Here is a 17,191-nt window from a genome sequence, read left to right as displayed (position 1 = left end):
CCAGTCCAAAGATAACAGGTGTGATAATTAGGTGGCAGTCAAAAGAAATGCTGGTAAGAGGAATATAAGAATGTGCTAAAAAAACTGAGGAAAACCCATTCTGATAGTGGAAGTGGCTCAGTATATATGTAAAAACACAACTATGATGTTTGAGGGGCACCAGGTGCACCGCACGGACATACACAATCGAAAAGGAATATTCTATTGATTCATCGCGAAATTGCATCAATTTCCGCAACTGTTATTGTCAAGCTAAAAACAGGTTCATTCATAAACACTGCATAGCTTTGTATTTAGAATGAATAAACCCAACGCGACATCCGGTGCTCTGAGTTGGTGCAATTATCTGGTTAAGTTTGCAGGCTTCTGCTCGGATTGCCGGTCTGAGTCTCCAAGCCGCCTTATAGCCTTAGGCACTAGAAAAACACTACACCTTGAGAGATAAATCAATTTTAAATTTTTATGCCAGTAATGACTTTGCCAGCAAAAGAGTACTACTCGGTGATATATAGCCAAAGTCTTTAAAAGCCATAAAGCACAATGCACGCATTTAAGCCACGAACAATTGTTCTCGTTTATTAAATACCTACCGATTATATGTGCAAATGCGTTTCGTTAGCTATGTTTGCATCTATTGGCTCTGCATGCAAGAACCAAAAATACTTGAACAATATAAACCTGTTTTTGAATAATGTGGCGATTATATAAATTATTGCGGAAAAGCGAGAACAATTCATATGTTGGTATTTGACTTTCATTATCTACCCACATTGTATTGATATATATATATTTTTCTGTGGACCATCCAGGTTCAAATGTGGCTCTTGAATTGCTTGTCAATATCGGCAACAATAATGTGTAGCGCTACTACGTGAGTATTGTGGTTATATATGAGTTAATCTGTACAGTTGCAAACAATTGGCCATTTTATTGTTAAATGCTTGGCGATTGGCTGTGCCAAAAAAAATTAAAGGCGATTGAAAGAAAAACATATATTTAAGCTGCAAATTATTGAGATTCGAAAAAGGAATTCTTTAATAAATGTTTTTTCTTCAGAGCTAAAAAAGCAGCCAATGTTCCGTCCCTAAACTGATATGGTTTAATACATTTTGTGTTTTGAGAATTGTTAATAACTGCAAAATTGCAATATAATGATAAATAGGGGGCGCTTCTTTAATTAAATTTTATAATCAAAAAATTAATAAATCAAAAATAGGCAAAACTATTCAAACACATTAACAGAATAAGACAATTTCGATAATAATTTATTGTTTTTGAGACAATCAATTCAAAAAAAACAAAAGGCACTTGTTAGTACAATTCAAGTAAACATGCAAACACCAAATGATAACTTCCGTTTTTAAATATGTTCTCTGGATTGGAAGCAGCTGGTCACTAATGAAGGATTCTTTTTGTAGAGTATTCGGCACATTGTATTTAAATAAAAATCAAATGCAGAATACAACGGGCTTTGACGCCATTGTTTCCCTGGGAGCTTTTTATTTTTCACCTTGCAATCTTTTTTGAATTGTCCGTATATTACTTTTCCGCTTTTAAATCAAATTGTCTTAATAGTAAAACAATTACAGTAGTTTCTAATATTTTCAAAAATACAATTATTTTCAAGAAAACAATAAATGATAGTAAGTCATGGAATCCACAGAACCTCAACTAATAGTTTTTTTTGCATTTTAAATCTCATTGGTAAATAAGTGGCGGCAAAGCTTTCTAGTGGAATACTCATTATTAAATAATATTGGCGGTATAGTGCGCTTGTGCATTACGTACAAGTGTTGAAATTTGTGCACATGATTTTAAAAATATTGTTTAATTTCAATGTTTTTAGCCAGCCTTCATATTCTAGCACTAATCATATGTACTCGTAAATGCATAATTTTTCTTGATGCTGTAAATAATCAAGAAAACAAAAATTAATTCGGGCTTATTGCTCCCATGAGAGTATTGCCACAGTGAAACTTTTATTGGTATGCCGTGCTTTATTTAAACGTATATACTTTTTTTACATTTTCTCATCCACCCACTAGCCAACATTATATACATTTAAATGTTTTTATTAGTTGCTTTGGATTAACTATTTAAAAAACTTTTTGTTTTTGTAAGCCTTTTGGAGCCGGACACAACCAGGCATAACACACAACATTGTGTACCTTTTTAAATGCAATTCCACATTACTCATAGTTGTTATATCTTATATCCTTAGTGCATGACACTCATAAGGTTTACCTTAATATATTGTTTAATTAAATATTTAAACCAGTCAGTATTTATTAATAAGAAATGTAGTTAACTTTACAAAAAGGCAGAAAAGAACTGAATGACCGGGTCAATATACCAAATCTTTGGAACAACCCCCGTAAGAAATCCTAAATGTCCCCCATTATCCACAAGGATTAGCACTGTGCTTGGGTTGTTTTTAAAAGTGTTGATTGGAATAGCATCAACCGGAACTAATGGATCATCTTTGCTGTTAATCGCTAAGAGCGGCGTTGATATTTTTGGCACGTAAGCGCAGCTGGAAGACTCGCGGTAATACTGCTCGCAGGACTCAAATCCTGAAAGAGGAGCGGTAAGCAAAGCGTTCATTTCCGTGACATTCTTGGACGCAAAAAATCCATCCAGATCGTACTGGCGTGAGCCGCCTTGGATTACATCGATATGGTCTTTAACATATGCCTTTGCTCTACTCGAAAGACTTGGCTGCAGTACGTATTTGTTAAACAAGCTAGGCTCGTCTAATTTTGCATACAGCTTGGTCACATCGTATGGACAGCAGATTGTTATAGCGGCAGACAGCTTGCAGTTTTTGCCTTGCTCCCCCAGGTATTTTGTCAAAATGTTTCCACCAAGCGAGTACCCCACAGCGGCTAGCAGCGCGCAGGGGTAAAGCGTAGACAGGTGCGCAATGGTTTCTTCTAAGTCTCCAGTATAGTCAAAGCTGTGTAGTCGGGGTGTAGTTAGAGGTGTACGGTTGCATCCGCGGTGGTTGAGCACAACAACATGGCATCTGTTTGGGCCGCGAGTGTGAAGTGATTTGGCCAAATGTCGGATATAGTACTCTCGACTTGAACTGAATGTCCCTGGGAGTATAACAACTATTGGCGGTGTGCTTGTGCCAATTGTAATACTGGAGCTTGTAGAAGACACGTCCGACAAGGGAATGGTTGGCACTGGTCTTTTGGGATACCAATCAAGAGACACTTTTCCACCGTCATACATGGTGAGAGTCTCGCGGTCGTATTCAATATCAGTATGTTTGTCGCGTCTGCGTGTACGAAGTACAGGATATATTGTCTGTGTCCCTCCATCACGCATAGAGGGAGTAGGAATCATGCGTTCACCCTTGGAGCTGAATAGCGATGGGCAAGTTGCTCTAATCACATTGGCCACCAAAACTTTGCCACTACCCGCAAGCGGAGCAGTGTCGCAGGCTATGAGTTGCACGCGGAATTGTTCGGTCGAAGCAGAAGTGTTTTTTTTGGAGAAATAGTAAAGTGACTGATACTCTGGTATGCTGCCAAGGGATACTGCTGCGCCCATTGTACTGTCAAAAGCAATTGATAAGAGTAAGAGATGCTGATATTCAAATAAAAAATAATACAATTGAATCAGCAGTCGAACAAAAGAAAGGGCTTTCAAGGGCAGTTGAAAATATATTTATCTATGTATACTTTCTTGCACACAAAAAATTAGTGTTTATGTGGCAGACGGACATGCACCAGCAGAATCACCATTAAGAATGGGTGGATCATTTTAATCTTTTTTCGAGTTGGCAATAAAGAGCTTGGCACAAAACATCTTACTAGAAAGAAGTACTGCTGACTCGGCTTTTTTAAAAAGGGTTTATTCCACCTGCTTTTGCATTTGTTATGATAGTTGTAAAAAGAACTAAAAGACTGACGAGTAGATGCAAATATTAATCGGAATACAAAACAGGGTTGAAATGCTTTTTATAGATGTGTGCGGGCTGTGCATGGCTAATAACGGTATTTTTTGAATTTGTTTTTTATTTCACATGTTTGTTTTGGTTTTGGTTTGTATTTTCAAGCCACAACATTAGCCCAGATATCCTGCAATTCTGTATAATCCCGGACTTTGTTTTGCGTTTATTTTTTATTTTTAGACAAAATTGATCTTCCTAGTGCTAAAATCAAGCAAAAAGCATGGGATTTTCAATCAAGTGCATGTCATTTTACAAACAATACTTTGTGCGATCTGACTGGCTGCACAATCTACTACATGCATTATCAGTCCACGGCGGATATCTGGCGCACCGATGATTCTGCATTTGTCATTCATGAGCAGTTACAACAACCCGATACAAAAGTATTTATATCAACAGGCATTTATAATACAAGTAGCTACTGTTTTAAGAAGAGAATAAACAAACCAAATACATATAGACAACTGGGCGGCTCCCATGTAATTCTGCCCACAAGGTTTAACTTTTAAAAGGTTACACTATCCACATTCTTCAAAACATGGGTTAGTTTTATCAGGATACTGGAATGTTTTAAAGTGGTTGCTATTGCTGCGCAATATAATTTCAGATACATGTTTAAAATACAATATTTTCAAATATTCACTAATGTAGTTGAGTAGAACCGAATACCAATAAGACTGCATTCACGTGCATAAATTTGCCCGCTGGATAATAAATCCATCCGTAATCAGGTGTATGCAACTGGTCGTCACATTAATTTTAAGGTGGCAAATTTCAATCAAAAATTATGAAAGGCCGCGATTACGTTCATTAAAAACCTCACTTGGTAGCTGAGTCATTCAATGCCATATTGTACTACAGTTCTCACATTGGCATGGCTCTTGAATTTATATTACTTATTCCCATGGTTGTTATCAATTGTTCAGCTGGTTAGTTTCCCAGCATTCATTAACTTTTACAAAACTTCAAATACGTGTTAAAGGCCTGTATCATAGTGGGGCTTTTTTTACGATATATGGGCAGACAATAACATACATCGGAGTATCCTTATTAAAATAAATGCAATATACACAATAAGCCACCAATATAAAATACGATGATTGCATCTTAATAAAATATGCTGGAATTTTTTGATAAAGCAGTGCGTATAGCCTTTTCTTCTGTAGAAATATTCATGGCAATTTTTTTTGCAATTGTCTTTTTTTCAGCCTCTAATTGTTTACAATTTTGACTATACTTACACGCTAGTCACCCATCTTTGTTCGTGTATTTTTCAATTTTACATGGCATTGTTCTTGTGAAGTGGTTTCAGTAGGATTTATGGACGTAAGAATACATGCATCCAAACAATAATTTTTTGTAGTGCTCATAAATCGAAGGCAAATTATAAATAAAAAGTGGAGCAAAGTCTGGCTTGCAAAAAAAAAACTAAATTGATAACAACAAGCCCAACTCAATAGCCTTTTATATGATATAAACCTTGACACAAACCAATATTTTTATTAATACCATGACACAACAACTAGTCGTTGATCAAGATGGGACATTGAGCATTGCGCTACAGTTCCCGGGTGCCAGAAATAGCAACAACAACGATGGGGACAGCGGCAGCCAAAAAATCAGTAGCCACAAGGTTTCCAGCAAGGCAAGCACGGTCGTGGACAGCTTGAGCAAAGACAGCCAGGTCATCAACATAACTGACATAAAACCAATGGATTCATCGAGTTTGGCGGCAAGCAGCCAGATGTTTAATAAGGAAGAAATCTCTAAGACGCGCCTTCACGCTATTGTTGTCGGGCTCGTGCTGCTATTTTTTATTTCTGCCCTGGATACCACCATTTTGGCAACCGTTTACATTGATATTTCCAACGAGTTTGGGGACATGTCAAACGGCATCTGGATCATCACCAGCTACCTGTTGGCAAACACAGCGGTGCAGCCGTTGTATGGCAAGTTTAGCGATATCCTGGGAAGATTTGAGTCTGTGGCTGTGGCAACCGGGATTTTCTGCATTGGGTCAGTTCTGTGCGCCGTATCAACCTCGATGGGAATGCTGGTCGCTAGCCGCGCAATCCAGGGCATTGGCGGAGGAGGACTGATGGCCATGGTGAGCATCATCATGAGCGACGTGACGACCGAGCGTGACCGTGGCAAATACACGGGGTTTTTGGCGGCCAGCTGGGGCGCGGCGTCCGCAGTGGGGCCGGTGCTGGGCGGGGCCATCGTAGAGAACACTAAATGGAGCATTATTTTCTGGATCAACTTGCCAGTCTGCGTGCCCACGCTGATTGTACTGTATTTTGCGCTGGCAATTCCGCGGCCCCAGGGCACAGCAATGGAGAAACTGCGCCGAATGGACTTTTTGGGGGCGTTAGCATTCCAGGGCTTCATTATTCCCTTTATTATTGCTTTGTCTTGGGGAGGGCAAGGGCACAAGTGGGCGTCTGGGCGGGTTCTGGGCACAATCGGTGGTAGCATGGTTATGCTCATTGTGTTTGTAGTCATCGAATGGAAGGTGGCCGTCGATCCCATTATCCCCCTGCGCCTTTTTGCCATTCGTAACGTGACGGCCTCAACCTTGGGACACTTTTGCGTGGGTGCGTGCATCTACTCACCTTTGATGTTCATACCGGCATGGGAGCTGTCAGTCAAACAGGCGACGGAAATCAGCGCAGGCCTGCATCTTTTGCCAATGATGGGCAGCATGGTGCTTGCAGCAGGCGTGGCGGGCGCTGTGGCTACGCGGTATGGCAAGTATCGGCAGACAATTTGGGCATGCGGGATATTCATTGCCTTGGGCAACTCACTACTGCTCTTGCTTGACCAGAACACGTCTAATGCCCAGCGAGTCGGATTCCTCATTCTCACCGGCTTGGGGCTCGGGTTTGGAGTGCAGACAATGATGGTGGCCGCGCAGTGCTCCGTTGACGGACTGGACATGGCGGCGACAACGACGCTGGTGCTGTTTATGCGCACTTTTGGCGGCATCATGGCGCTGTCCATCCTGTCGTCTATTTTTAACAAAAACCTGCGCACAGAGGTTGCGTTATTGAGCAAGCAGTTTCCCAAATACGCCGGGATTATCATGGAAACTATCAATGACCAGTCGATTATTGGAAAGAGCAAGGATCTCCCCGTTGGGGTCAAGCTAGGGCTCGTAGATATGTTCCAAAAGTCCTTGCATGAGGTCTTTCTCGGACTCACCCCGTTTTCGGGCCTTTTGGTGCTGTCCACACTGCTGTTTGCGCATGTGGAGTTGCAGAACCGCAGAAAGCGGACCATTAAGTGACAAATATATAAACAATTTTTGAGCACAGACATTATAATTTATCAATGCACGCCTTCATTAGCTTTTCAATCATTTATGCGATAACGTAGTAATTTAAAAGTAAATACTTTATCTATTTAGTGGGTGGAGGGTGCGTGGGCGGGTATTGTGGCGACTTTAAATAAAACAAGTAGTGCGTTTGTAAAAATTAAAAAATTGTTTTTTTCTTCTGTATTTATGTTGAACTTTTTTTTTGTCTTTGCTGCGTCAATTAAAATATTGGTTTTGGTTGTAACTTTCATATTTTACTATTTCATTTTTATTTCTAATAAAAAACCACAATAATAAAAAACATGGGGATGAAAACCGACAATGCAGCCAACGCAGTTGGCGAGTCTGATGGCACCATAGGCGACGAGATGTCGTCGGGGTTCAAGACGCCGCCGAACTACAGAGATTCCGCAAAAGCCAACAAAACCGCTGCAGACGCGATAATTGATGTGCTCAAGGAGGGCGGCCAAGAGACAGAGAAAAGACAGGAAGAAGGAGAATTGGTTGTCGGCAATTTGCTCAGCGGACGGAAGTTATACCTTGCTCTGGCAGGCCTCGATGCCCTCTTATTCATTGCCGCGCTAGATCTGACAATTATCGCAACGGTCTACGTGGAAATTGCCAACAGCTTCAACTCGCTGTCTCGAGCCGAGTGGACAGTGACATCGTACATGCTGGCGTCCACAGCAATCCAGCCGCTCTTTGGCAAGTTCAGCGATATTATGGGGCGCGCCGAGGCCATTGTTGTCTCGGTGTTATTGTTTGCCGTGGGCTCTGTTATGTGCGCAATGTCGCGCTCCATGGATATGCTGATTGCCAGCCGCGCAGTGCAAGGGTTGGGCGGCGGCGGCATTATGAGCCTGATATTCATAGTTATTGCCGATGTGCTGAGCGAGCGCGAGCGCGGCAAGTACATTGGCGTATTTACGTGCACATGGGGGTTTGCCTCGGCCATAGCGCCGATTTTGGGCGGTATTATCGTGCAGAGGTCCGACTGGCGGCTGATATTCTGGATCAACCTGCCCGTCTGCGCCTTGGCTCTCGGCCTGGTTCTCTTCTTCATGCGGCTTCCACGGCCCACCGGGTCGATACGCCAAAAATTGAAAAAGATCGACTTCCTCGGCACAACCATCTTTCTGGCCGGCGCACTGCCCTTTCTTCTGGGCCTCTCGTGGGGCGGGCGCGAGTACAGCTGGACGTCCCCTCTGGTGCTCGGATGCGTCATCGGGGGCATGCTGGCCCTCATTGTGTTTCTGCTCTTTGAATGGTATGTCCCACAAGAGCCCATCATTCCGTCGCGGCTACTGGGCGTGCGCAATGTGGCCCTTTCCGCTGTAGGGCACTTTTTCTACGGCGCAGCGGCCTACGGGCCCATCGTCTTTGTGCCGCAATGGGCGCTGATCGTCCGCGGCGTCAGTGCAATATCCGCCGGCGCGCACCTCCTGCCGTTCACTATCGGCACCATCGTGACATCCGTCCTGGGCGGCTTTGTAATGACACGCACGGGCCGCTACCGCCGCCTGATTATGTCGGGCGCCGTTCTCCTGGCCATCGGCAACTCGCTGCTCGTGCTCTTCGACCAAAAGATATCGATGACCTTGCAATCGGTCATCCTGGTGCTCTGCGGACTGGGCGCCGGCGCCTGCATCCAGCCCATTATGATGGCAGCCCAAGCATCTGTTTCGGGCCACGATATGGCTGCCGTAACCACCCTTTGTGCATTCCTCCGGTCTCTCGGTGGCATCATCTGCGTGGCTGTGCTGAGCTCCATCATGCACAGCGTTATTAAGGACGGGCTGACCGATTTGGCGATGGAATATCCGCAGTTTATATTTACTATTTTGGAGGTTGCTGAGAACCAGAGTGTCATCTATTCGGATGGCGTGTCGCCCGAGTTGAGGGCCATGATTGTGGCTATATTCATGGGTGCTATGCGGCTGGCGTTCTTTGCGCTGATTCCGTTCTCGGTTCTGTTGGTTCTGGTTACGCTGGGGTTCAAGCACGCTGAGCTGGGTCGGCAGCGCAAGCAGACTATTGAATGAGTGCCGAAAGGGTTGGGAATATTAAATGCTTGGCACACGTTTGGCGGCAGCGGCGGCGGTGGTGATGACATTGCTGTTGGCGATGATGATGATGACGATGACGATGGCGATGACGATAACGATAACGATGACGATGATGATGAGAGCACAAGATCGAAAAACAAATTCTTACGGATTTTTGATCAGACTACATTCTTTGCGCACACGCTTTCTTGTTTCCATTTCGACCCAATTTTACTATATTTTATTCTTTCTCTCTTTCTTCAATTTATTTAAAGAATTCATTTATTTTTATTGTTCACATATGTTTATTGTCAGGCAATGCGCTGGCAGGGCGTGCTTCTTGCGGGCAGCCAAAGCACCCAAAGCGACACCAACCAGCCCGCCACGCACACACACCCTGGCGCAGTGCAGATCCACACCGCTCAGCCACCGCCGCTTCTCTTCGCAGACACCGAAGGGCAGCGGCGGGGACGACTCCGAAGCAGCCAAAGACTGGGACCGCACAATCCAAGAGGCCATCGAGCAGGCCAAAAAAGAAATAGTAGGCAAGGGGTTCACCAGGCCACAAACCAAAGGCGCGCCCGAAGAGCCACCCAAAGAACCGAACAGCGAGCCGAAGGACAAGCCGACCAAAGGGCCGTCTTTTTCGGAGAAGGACCCGCCAAAGGACTACATCACCACGCTCGGGAGGGTAATGCAGGAGCTGCCGCATGAGCTCGAGGGCTTTTTCGAACACGGTCTGGACGGCAGCATATACTCCGAAACAATTCGGTTTTCAGAGCCACGGCACTCCGGCATGCAGGTGTCCGGGCGCGCCGCGTATATGGGCGTGGCGAGGGTGCTGCGCATCGCTATGAACGCGTACTTCTCGGATCCGGCCGTCACCATACTCAGTTTGCGGCAAGTGCCTGTGGCGGCGGCCGATGAGGCGGGCGGCGACGGGCAAAGGGGCACCAAGCAGTTTGATGTGCTTGTGAGGTGGATGTTTGAGGGCTTGCCCAGGCACTCGGTCTTGATTGGCGGCGGGGGTAGCGATAGTGAGAGGTCGCGGTATGAGGGCGAGTTCAGGTACTGTATCGATCCCGAAACTGGCCTGGTGGCTGTGCATGAGGTCTCGGCGATCCACCCGACTCCCCCCGCGGCTGTCTTTGCGTCGTCGCCGGGCTTGGCGCAGTGGGCCGGGTGGCTGGCGCCGCGCGGGTCGCTGTCCCTGGCCAAGCGGCATGCGGGCTAGCCTTTCTCACGAGCGTTGATTTTGCTTTGCTTTTTGGTGAAGTGTGGGCGAGGGGGGTGGATCAACATTGTGGAATTTGTTTTGCGAATAGAAAATTTAATTAAAAAATCATTGCTTTTTCTTTTTCACTCGTTGGCAGCCTTGCCGCCCCGGAGAATGCGGTCGAAGGCGGGGATGAACCACTGGGCCAGGGTGAAGCCAAATACCAGCTTAGGGCCGACAACAAGGATCTTGGGCGTCAGTCCCTTGAAGAACGCGCCAAAGCCCTCCTGCTGCACCATCTTGCGCAAAATAACCATGCCGCTCTCGGGGTTCTCGAATGAGCGCGCCTGGATGCGCGTCTTGATGACATCCATGGGCGCCGACACAGCCAGCGAGGCCACGGCACCACCAATGGACGAGAAGAAGTTCTGTATGAATGTCGCCTTGTTGTAGTCGTCCAGCTTAAAAACAAACTCCTTCACAAACGCCGACCCACCGAAAAGCGCAAACGAGCCCGGCGCGTTCCGCATAACCGTCCACCCGGCACCGCGGTAGAGCGCCATGCCCTCGTCAGCAACGATTTTGAAAAGCCCGCGGCCACGGAACGTCTCCGGGTTGGTCTGCATCTTGATCTTCAAAACGTCAAGGGGCAGCAGCGCAACCTCGCCAATGCCGATCAGCGAGCCGGCCGTGGCATGCATAATGGCCTTTCCGTTACGCTCGCCAAACGCCCGTGTGAATGTCTGGTTGTAGTTCTTGTCCAGCAGATCGCGCACTACGGGCTGTCCGCCGAACTTGTACATGCGCTGCGCAACCTTGTAGCCGGCCGCATAACCGAGGCCCGGGAAAAGAGACAGGTACTTGCTTAGGGTCGCCTTGTTGGCGGCCTCGCGGAAGAGAACCTGGTTGAGCTTGCCCAGGGACTGGGTGACAGACTGGCCGTTGCCGAAGATCTTGTCTGTGTTGCTCATCAGCCGCTTGGCGACGGTATCGACGGGGTGGAACGTGAAAAGCTCGAGAATACCGCTGGTGCCAGAGCCCAGAAGACGCGCCGTCGTGGACTCGCTGTGTTTCTTTCCGCTGGTGCCGACAGGAGACATTTTTATTTTATTTGTATATTACTGCTTGGTGATGGTGAAATAAAAAAAAGAGAAAAAGTTTTGGGGAAGAGATGAAAAAAATAAATAAATAAATTCTTATCTTGATTTTTTTCCGTTTGCTTACTGAGATACTGGGGTTTTTTATTTATTTGTTTATTTACTGTGTGGCTCTACGCGTGTATGTTCCGAGGCAGCGGCAAAGGCAAAGCCAAAAAGGCAGCAAGATAGATTGATACCGCCACCACATATGCCAAAAACTTACAAGAAAGGCACACCACTGTTTAGGCAAAATAATGACCAATTAGCATACAGTCCAAGCATAAATTTTTTGTTTCTACCCATGGAACAGTCACAAAAATTTTTTATGTTACAGTCAGCTGATTGTGTGACCATGTCTGTTATGTCAATCGCGTTGATAAGGATTAAAAGCGAAATTAAGACGTGTCGTTTTTCTTGTCATAAGGGAGTCAAAAACCAATCATCGCCAGATGTACTGGCTATGTCAAGACTGCTCAAGGCCTTCTCATCCGACTTTTTGTTTTGGATTGTTCTGCTTTCGGACTGAATTTGTCGACTGCATCGACATGTGATGCACTATTTTTTGCAATGCATTTTTATCGAACTGACAAAGTGTCGTATTATCTTGCCTAAAGACCAAAAAAAAAATCTTACAAGAAAATCTGCTTGTTTAAATAACGTGGGAACGTCCTTCTTGCTGGTTCGAAAGAAGGGGCTTGATAAAGGCGATCGTAGATGGACTGGGCGGTGTGCAGAGTGCAGAGTTCAGTGTGCAGTGTGCAGTGCGCGCTAATCTACCCTTAAATTGACATTTTGCACATCCTCATTTTAATCTTCATTCTCACCAGTAACGCTTGTATCGGATACTTGCTGCTGCGATGTAAAGTTAAAAATTGCGAATGCTAAAAAAATGTTTTAATTCGCGCTTTCGTCTTGATCTGGCTGCGCTCGGTTCATTTAATTTAACCCACCCGCGGCTGCGCAAAAAAATTTAACGGCAAATTATTTTTTAATTTGTGACAAGTTCGGTTAGAGTCATGCAAGTCAACATCTGGGCGCTGGTCGTTGCTCTTAGAAAGTGTCGCAGCTAGAGGCTGAGGTTGATAAATAGATATACATTAAAGAAATTCAAGAAAGGACCACTGCTAGGGCTTGTCGATGTCTCGCGTCGAAAATACTGTCCCCGGTTGAACTTGCGGCTAGCCGCTCGGGATCCGCTAATTCATATCCATCTGATCAGGGGATGCGGCTGTATCATATCAAAAGTATGAAACAGTAGAGCAGTAGGCCTTTTGCAACCATTGGGAGACTAAACAACTAATAAAAACAAAGACGATGATCAGATCATTTGATCAGCCAGTGTGGATTAGGGATTATTGTAAGCAATCGAGATCAAAGCGTGGGTGCGAATTGAGCAACATTCTCAGTGATCAGTCAAAAGATAAAGAAAATTTTCCACTCTATTCTCTAGGCCCCTTTCCTTTTTTCCCTTTCTGTCAAGCGTTGTTTTTCTTTTTTTTCGCCTCTATATTTTAATCGAATCAAGAAATACAAACTCGCAACCTACAATGCTTCGTAGCGCTGTTCCTCGTGTTTCCCTGCTCCGCACTGCCACCACCAACGGCGTCAAGCAGCAGCTCAGCGTGGTCTCTGTGACCGGCCGTCTGGCGTCAATCACCAGCGTGCGCTCAATGGCGTCGCTCCCGCGCCCAGCGATCGCCCGCAACCTGGGCTTTATTCGCTCCCCATCGCGGCTGCTGGCGCGCTCGTACGCCGACGCTGCCGTCTATAGCCGTAACAAGCCGCACGTCAACGTCGGTACCATCGGACACGTTGATCACGGCAAAACCACGCTGACAGCTGCCATCACAAAGGTGCTGAGCCAGGCCGGAGGTGCCAAGTTCCGCGATTACTCGGACATTGACAAGGCGCCCGAGGAGAAGGCCCGTGGAATCACTATTTCGACTGCGCACGTCGAGTACGAGACTGCCAACCGTCACTACGCTCATGTTGACTGCTTTGGCCCCGAGGTTGCCTTTGCCACACCCAACGGGGAGACTATTCTCGCTGCGGACGTGGTCCAGGGCACCGTGCTGCTTGGTACTGATGGCACAGATCGTGTGGTCCAATCTGTTTGGACTGGCAACAAGGACATGTACAAGATTTTGTACACCAGCGGAAGTGACAATGGCTTTGAGGCTGATGGGTTCACCTGCACTGGTGGCCATATCCTCTGTCTGCGCATCGACACGCCTGTTAACGCGCCTCAGGCCGACAATGAAGGGCGCAGGCATTTGGTTGCTAGCGTCAAGCTCGAAAACGATCTTTTGAAGTATTGTCGCGAGCATTTTGACTCTGCTGAGGCGGCCAGTGCTTACTACGCTGTCCAAGACAAGTCGCCATTTACATGCGAGATGACAGTTGAGCAATTCATGCAGCTCCCAGCGGAGGTACGCTCGCAGGCACGTATGTATACGGCCGGCGAGCTTAGCTTTGGCGAGCCCACCGTCAATCTATCGATTGGCGCGGCAACGCAGGAGGAGGTCGCCTGGGTCGTGGGTCTCTGGCTGGGCGACGGGAACAGCGGCTCCTCACGCTTCACGCTTCACTCTGATGATGATGCCGCTATTGTGGCCAAGCTGGAGGAAATTGCCACGAAAATGGGCATGTACCTCCATAAATATACTCACACAGAGCGTAAAGCAATGTGCGTGACCCTTTCTTCCAACCCTATCTTCCAGTCCGATGTGCTATCTGGTGACTGTGTTGAGACCACCAACCCATTCTGCGCCAAGCTGACAGAGCTGGGCGTTCTGAATGCCAAGAGCATCCCTGCCGTGCTCCGCCGCCATTCTTCTGATGTGCGTAGTGCCCTGGCTGCGGGTATTATCGACTCGGACGGATGCTACAACAAAGGACAGTTTGATCTGGAACAGTCCGAGGCCAAGCACTCGGCTCTGTTCAACGACTTTGTGTGGGTGCTTCGCAGTCTCGGATTTGTCTGCCACTTGTCTCGTCACACTGTTACCATCGGCGACGACGCCCATTCTAAGCTGCGTGTCAGCTTCAATGGCCGCCTGGCTGAGAAGCTGCCGATTGCCACGGTGCACAAGCGTGGAAAAGCACTTGAACACAGGTGGGAAACTTCGGTCCCCTTCACCATTGCCCCCATCGGCTCCCAGAAGTTCCATGGCTTTGATGTCGACGTCGACGGTCGCATGCTTCTCGCCGACTTTGTAGTTGCGCACAACTGCCCCGGTCACGCAGATTATATCAAGAACATGATCACCGGTGCGGCTCAGATGGACGGTGCCATCATCGTGGTTTCAGCCACCGACGGCCAGATGCCGCAGACGCGCGAGCATCTGCTCCTGGCCAAGCAGGTCGGTGTCAAGCGGCTGGTTGTCTTCATCAACAAGGCCGACGCCATCGACGACGCCGAGATGCTCGAGCTTGTCGAGATGGAGATGCGCGAGCTGCTCAGCGAGTACGACTTTGACGGCGACAACACACCGGTGATCAGCGGCTCGGCGTTGTGCGCGCTCGAGGACCGCAGCCCCGAGATGGGCATTGAGGCGATCCACAAGCTGATGGAGGCTGTTGACACATGGATTCCCACGCCCGAGCGCGACCTGGACAAGCCCTTCCTGATGCCCGTCGAGGACATCTTCTCGATTGCCGGCCGTGGCACCGTCGTCACCGGCCGCGTGGAGCGCGGACAGATCACCAAGGGACAGGAGCTGGAGATCGTCGGCTTTGGCGCGCCCTTCAAGACCACGCTCACCGGTATCGAGATGTTCCACAAGCAGCTGGAGAACGGCCAGGCCGGCGACAACATGGGTGCTCTCCTGCGCGGTGTCAAGCGTGAGGCCCTCCACCGCGGCCAGGTTTTGGCTGCGCCTGGCACCATCAAGGCGCACAGCAAGTTCATGGCGTCGCTCTATGTGCTTACCAAGGAGGAGGGTGGCCGTCACACGCCGTTCTCGGACAACTACCGCCCTCAGTTGTTCGTGCGCACCTGCGACGTCACTGCTATCCTCACGCACAAGCGCGGCCCCAATGGCGAGGATCCAGAGAATATGATGGTTATGCCCGGAGATAATGTCACCATGATGTGCCAGCTGCTGTCGGAGATCGCCATCGAGACCGGTATGCGCTTCACCATTCGCGAGGGCGGTCGCACCGTCGGCACTGGCGTTGTCACTGAGCTGATCGAGGAGAAGAAGTAAATTGCTTCTGCTTTGCCATTTAAAATTGGTTTTCATTTTATCAAGTAAATTTCTTTGGCTACATATATATATTCAAGCCTATCACAGTGGTATTTATTTTTCAACAAACTACACATGCTTGTGCTTCTTCTTCTCGGGCAGCGCGTCCAGGTGCTGGTTGAACCGCTTCTCGCGCTCTCTTGATGTCTTTATGGACAAGTACCGCGGATCACGCAAGTGTTTCTGGCAGAACTTTGCAAATGACCCGCGCTTACTGATATTCTCCTCAAGCAGCTGGCCAAACGGATCGCTGCTCGGCAACGGCCGCTTAACTTCATCCTTCTTTGGCAGTGTCTTTTTTCTCTGTGCTATTATCTCGCTGCAGATCCGGTCAAACATGTCGTGTTGCTCGGCCGCGCCCAAGTACTGGAGGCGCCTGTCGCCGAGGAACCGATCCTTTTGCGACTCCCATGTCCCGAATGGATTGAGACTGCTGGCTGCGAGGAGCATTTCACGGAACTGACCCACGCGCTGATCCTTCGTCAATGCCTCTGCCTCTGCCTCTGCCCCCACCTCCTTTCCTGTCTCTTCTGTCTCTATCTCTGCGCCGTCTTGCTGGTCACCTTGGGCCTCAGCCATCATCTGCTCCAACATCCACTCAGCGTCCTCCTCATCCATCTCCACACCTTCCTCATTCTCCTCCACATCAGCCAGCTCAACCAGCTCATCTGGCCGCTCCCACTGTGCAACACCACTCTTCTCGTTAAAATAATACTGCCTCCCCTGCACCGTGTCCACTACCAGCCACCCGGCCTGCGCCTTGGTTGTTTTCTGTGGCCGGTCTTGAAGCGCCTTTTTGCGCGCCTCTTGTGCTTTCTGTTGTTCGTGCTCTTTGCGCAAGTCTTCCGCTAATTGCTTTGGATTTGGGGGTTCGATGTAATCGAAGGGCCGGATCCATGTGGTTATGCCGTTGGTGCGCTCGTAGTAGTATGGTTCGTTCGGAAGGTGGCGTCCAATGGGGAGGCCAGGCGCAAAGAATTGTGCCCAGTCGTGTTTCGTCGCCTGGTTGTTGTGTACAAGACTCATGGTGGTGGCATGTAAGAATAATAAAAGTAATTGCTAAAGCAAAGTTGGCGTAATTGTTCATTTTTAATTCCTGATGACTTTAAAATAAATACCTTCTACTTGCAGTTATAAAAAACGTTAGGTGCTTGTGGGATAATAGACCACTTGTATTTTTCTGTCCCCTCGTGACATGCAAAGTGTCTCTTTCAGATTTCAATTTCCTTTCGGTATTGCGTATGCAATCGCTTTGAAATTTAAC

General features: G+C 47.4%; 7 protein-coding genes across 7 annotated transcripts; 3 read left to right on the top strand and 4 right to left on the bottom strand.

The window, feature by feature from the left end:
• Nucleotides 1-2,243: 2,243 nt before the first annotated feature.
• Nucleotides 2,244-3,620, bottom strand: BX661DRAFT_185184 (Alpha/Beta hydrolase protein). Its single transcript, XM_051536716.1, has one exon. The coding sequence runs from the start codon at nt 3,349-3,351 to the stop codon at nt 2,311-2,313; it is 1,041 nt and encodes a 346-aa protein (XP_051390441.1). The 5' UTR covers nt 3,352-3,620; the 3' UTR covers nt 2,244-2,310.
• A 2,085-nt stretch (nt 3,621-5,705) lies between these two features.
• On the top strand, nt 5,706-7,250 carry BX661DRAFT_144504 (major facilitator superfamily domain-containing protein; the record flags this gene model as incomplete). The annotated part of the gene is made up of 1 exon (XM_051533053.1): nt 5,706-7,250. One exon carries the CDS (start codon nt 5,706-5,708, stop codon nt 7,248-7,250), a length of 1,545 nt encoding a protein of 514 aa, XP_051390440.1.
• Nucleotides 7,251-7,648: 398 nt separating this feature from the next.
• On the top strand, nt 7,649-9,322 carry BX661DRAFT_144477 (major facilitator superfamily-domain-containing protein; the record flags this gene model as incomplete). Its single annotated transcript, XM_051533051.1, has 1 exon — nt 7,649-9,322. One exon carries the CDS (start codon nt 7,649-7,651, stop codon nt 9,320-9,322), a length of 1,674 nt encoding a protein of 557 aa, XP_051390439.1.
• Nucleotides 9,323-9,474: 152 nt separating this feature from the next.
• On the bottom strand, nt 9,475-10,207 carry BX661DRAFT_42631 (uncharacterized protein). Its single transcript, XM_051539160.1, has one exon. It carries the CDS (start codon nt 10,035-10,037, stop codon nt 9,621-9,623), a length of 417 nt encoding a protein of 138 aa, XP_051390438.1. The 5' UTR covers nt 10,038-10,207; the 3' UTR covers nt 9,475-9,620.
• Nucleotides 10,208-10,631: 424 nt separating this feature from the next.
• Nucleotides 10,632-11,765, bottom strand: BX661DRAFT_42633 (mitochondrial carrier domain-containing protein). The gene has a single exon (XM_051539161.1). It carries the CDS (start codon nt 11,639-11,641, stop codon nt 10,685-10,687), a length of 957 nt encoding a protein of 318 aa, XP_051390437.1. The 5' UTR covers nt 11,642-11,765; the 3' UTR covers nt 10,632-10,684.
• A 1,364-nt stretch (nt 11,766-13,129) lies between these two features.
• BX661DRAFT_185179 (uncharacterized protein) lies at nt 13,130-15,976 on the top strand. The gene has a single exon (XM_051536715.1). It carries the CDS (start codon nt 13,228-13,230, stop codon nt 15,886-15,888), a length of 2,661 nt encoding a protein of 886 aa, XP_051390436.1. The 5' UTR covers nt 13,130-13,227; the 3' UTR covers nt 15,889-15,976.
• On the bottom strand, nt 15,977-17,026 carry BX661DRAFT_185178 (uncharacterized protein). Its single transcript, XM_051536714.1, has one exon. The coding sequence runs from the start codon at nt 16,951-16,953 to the stop codon at nt 15,997-15,999; it is 957 nt and encodes a 318-aa protein (XP_051390435.1). The 5' UTR covers nt 16,954-17,026; the 3' UTR covers nt 15,977-15,996.
• Nucleotides 17,027-17,191: the final 165 nt, after the last annotated feature.

The sequence above is a fragment of the Kickxella alabastrina genome, assembly GCF_025024165.1.
Source record: "Kickxella alabastrina strain RSA 675 chromosome Unknown BX661scaffold_17, whole genome shotgun sequence".
In the NCBI taxonomy this organism is placed as follows: domain Eukaryota; kingdom Fungi; phylum Kickxellomycota; class Kickxellomycetes; order Kickxellales; family Kickxellaceae; genus Kickxella; species Kickxella alabastrina.
Note: the sequence above shows the minus strand (reverse complement) of the source record. Positions and strands in the feature narration are given on the sequence as shown.

Excerpts from the sequence above, each read along its gene's own strand:
- BX661DRAFT_185178 (XM_051536714.1), bottom strand. The coding sequence starts at position 16,953 with ATGAGTCTTGTACACAACAACCAGGCGACGAAACACGACTGGGCACAA.
- BX661DRAFT_42633 (XM_051539161.1), bottom strand. The coding sequence starts at position 11,641 with ATGTCTCCTGTCGGCACCAGCGGAAAGAAACACAGCGAGTCCACGACG.
- BX661DRAFT_185184 (XM_051536716.1), bottom strand. The coding sequence starts at position 3,351 with ATGATTCCTACTCCCTCTATGCGTGATGGAGGGACACAGACAATATAT.
- BX661DRAFT_42631 (XM_051539160.1), bottom strand. The coding sequence starts at position 10,037 with ATGCGGCAGCTCCTGCATTACCCTCCCGAGCGTGGTGATGTAGTCCTT.
- BX661DRAFT_185179 (XM_051536715.1), top strand. The coding sequence starts at position 13,228 with ATGCTTCGTAGCGCTGTTCCTCGTGTTTCCCTGCTCCGCACTGCCACC.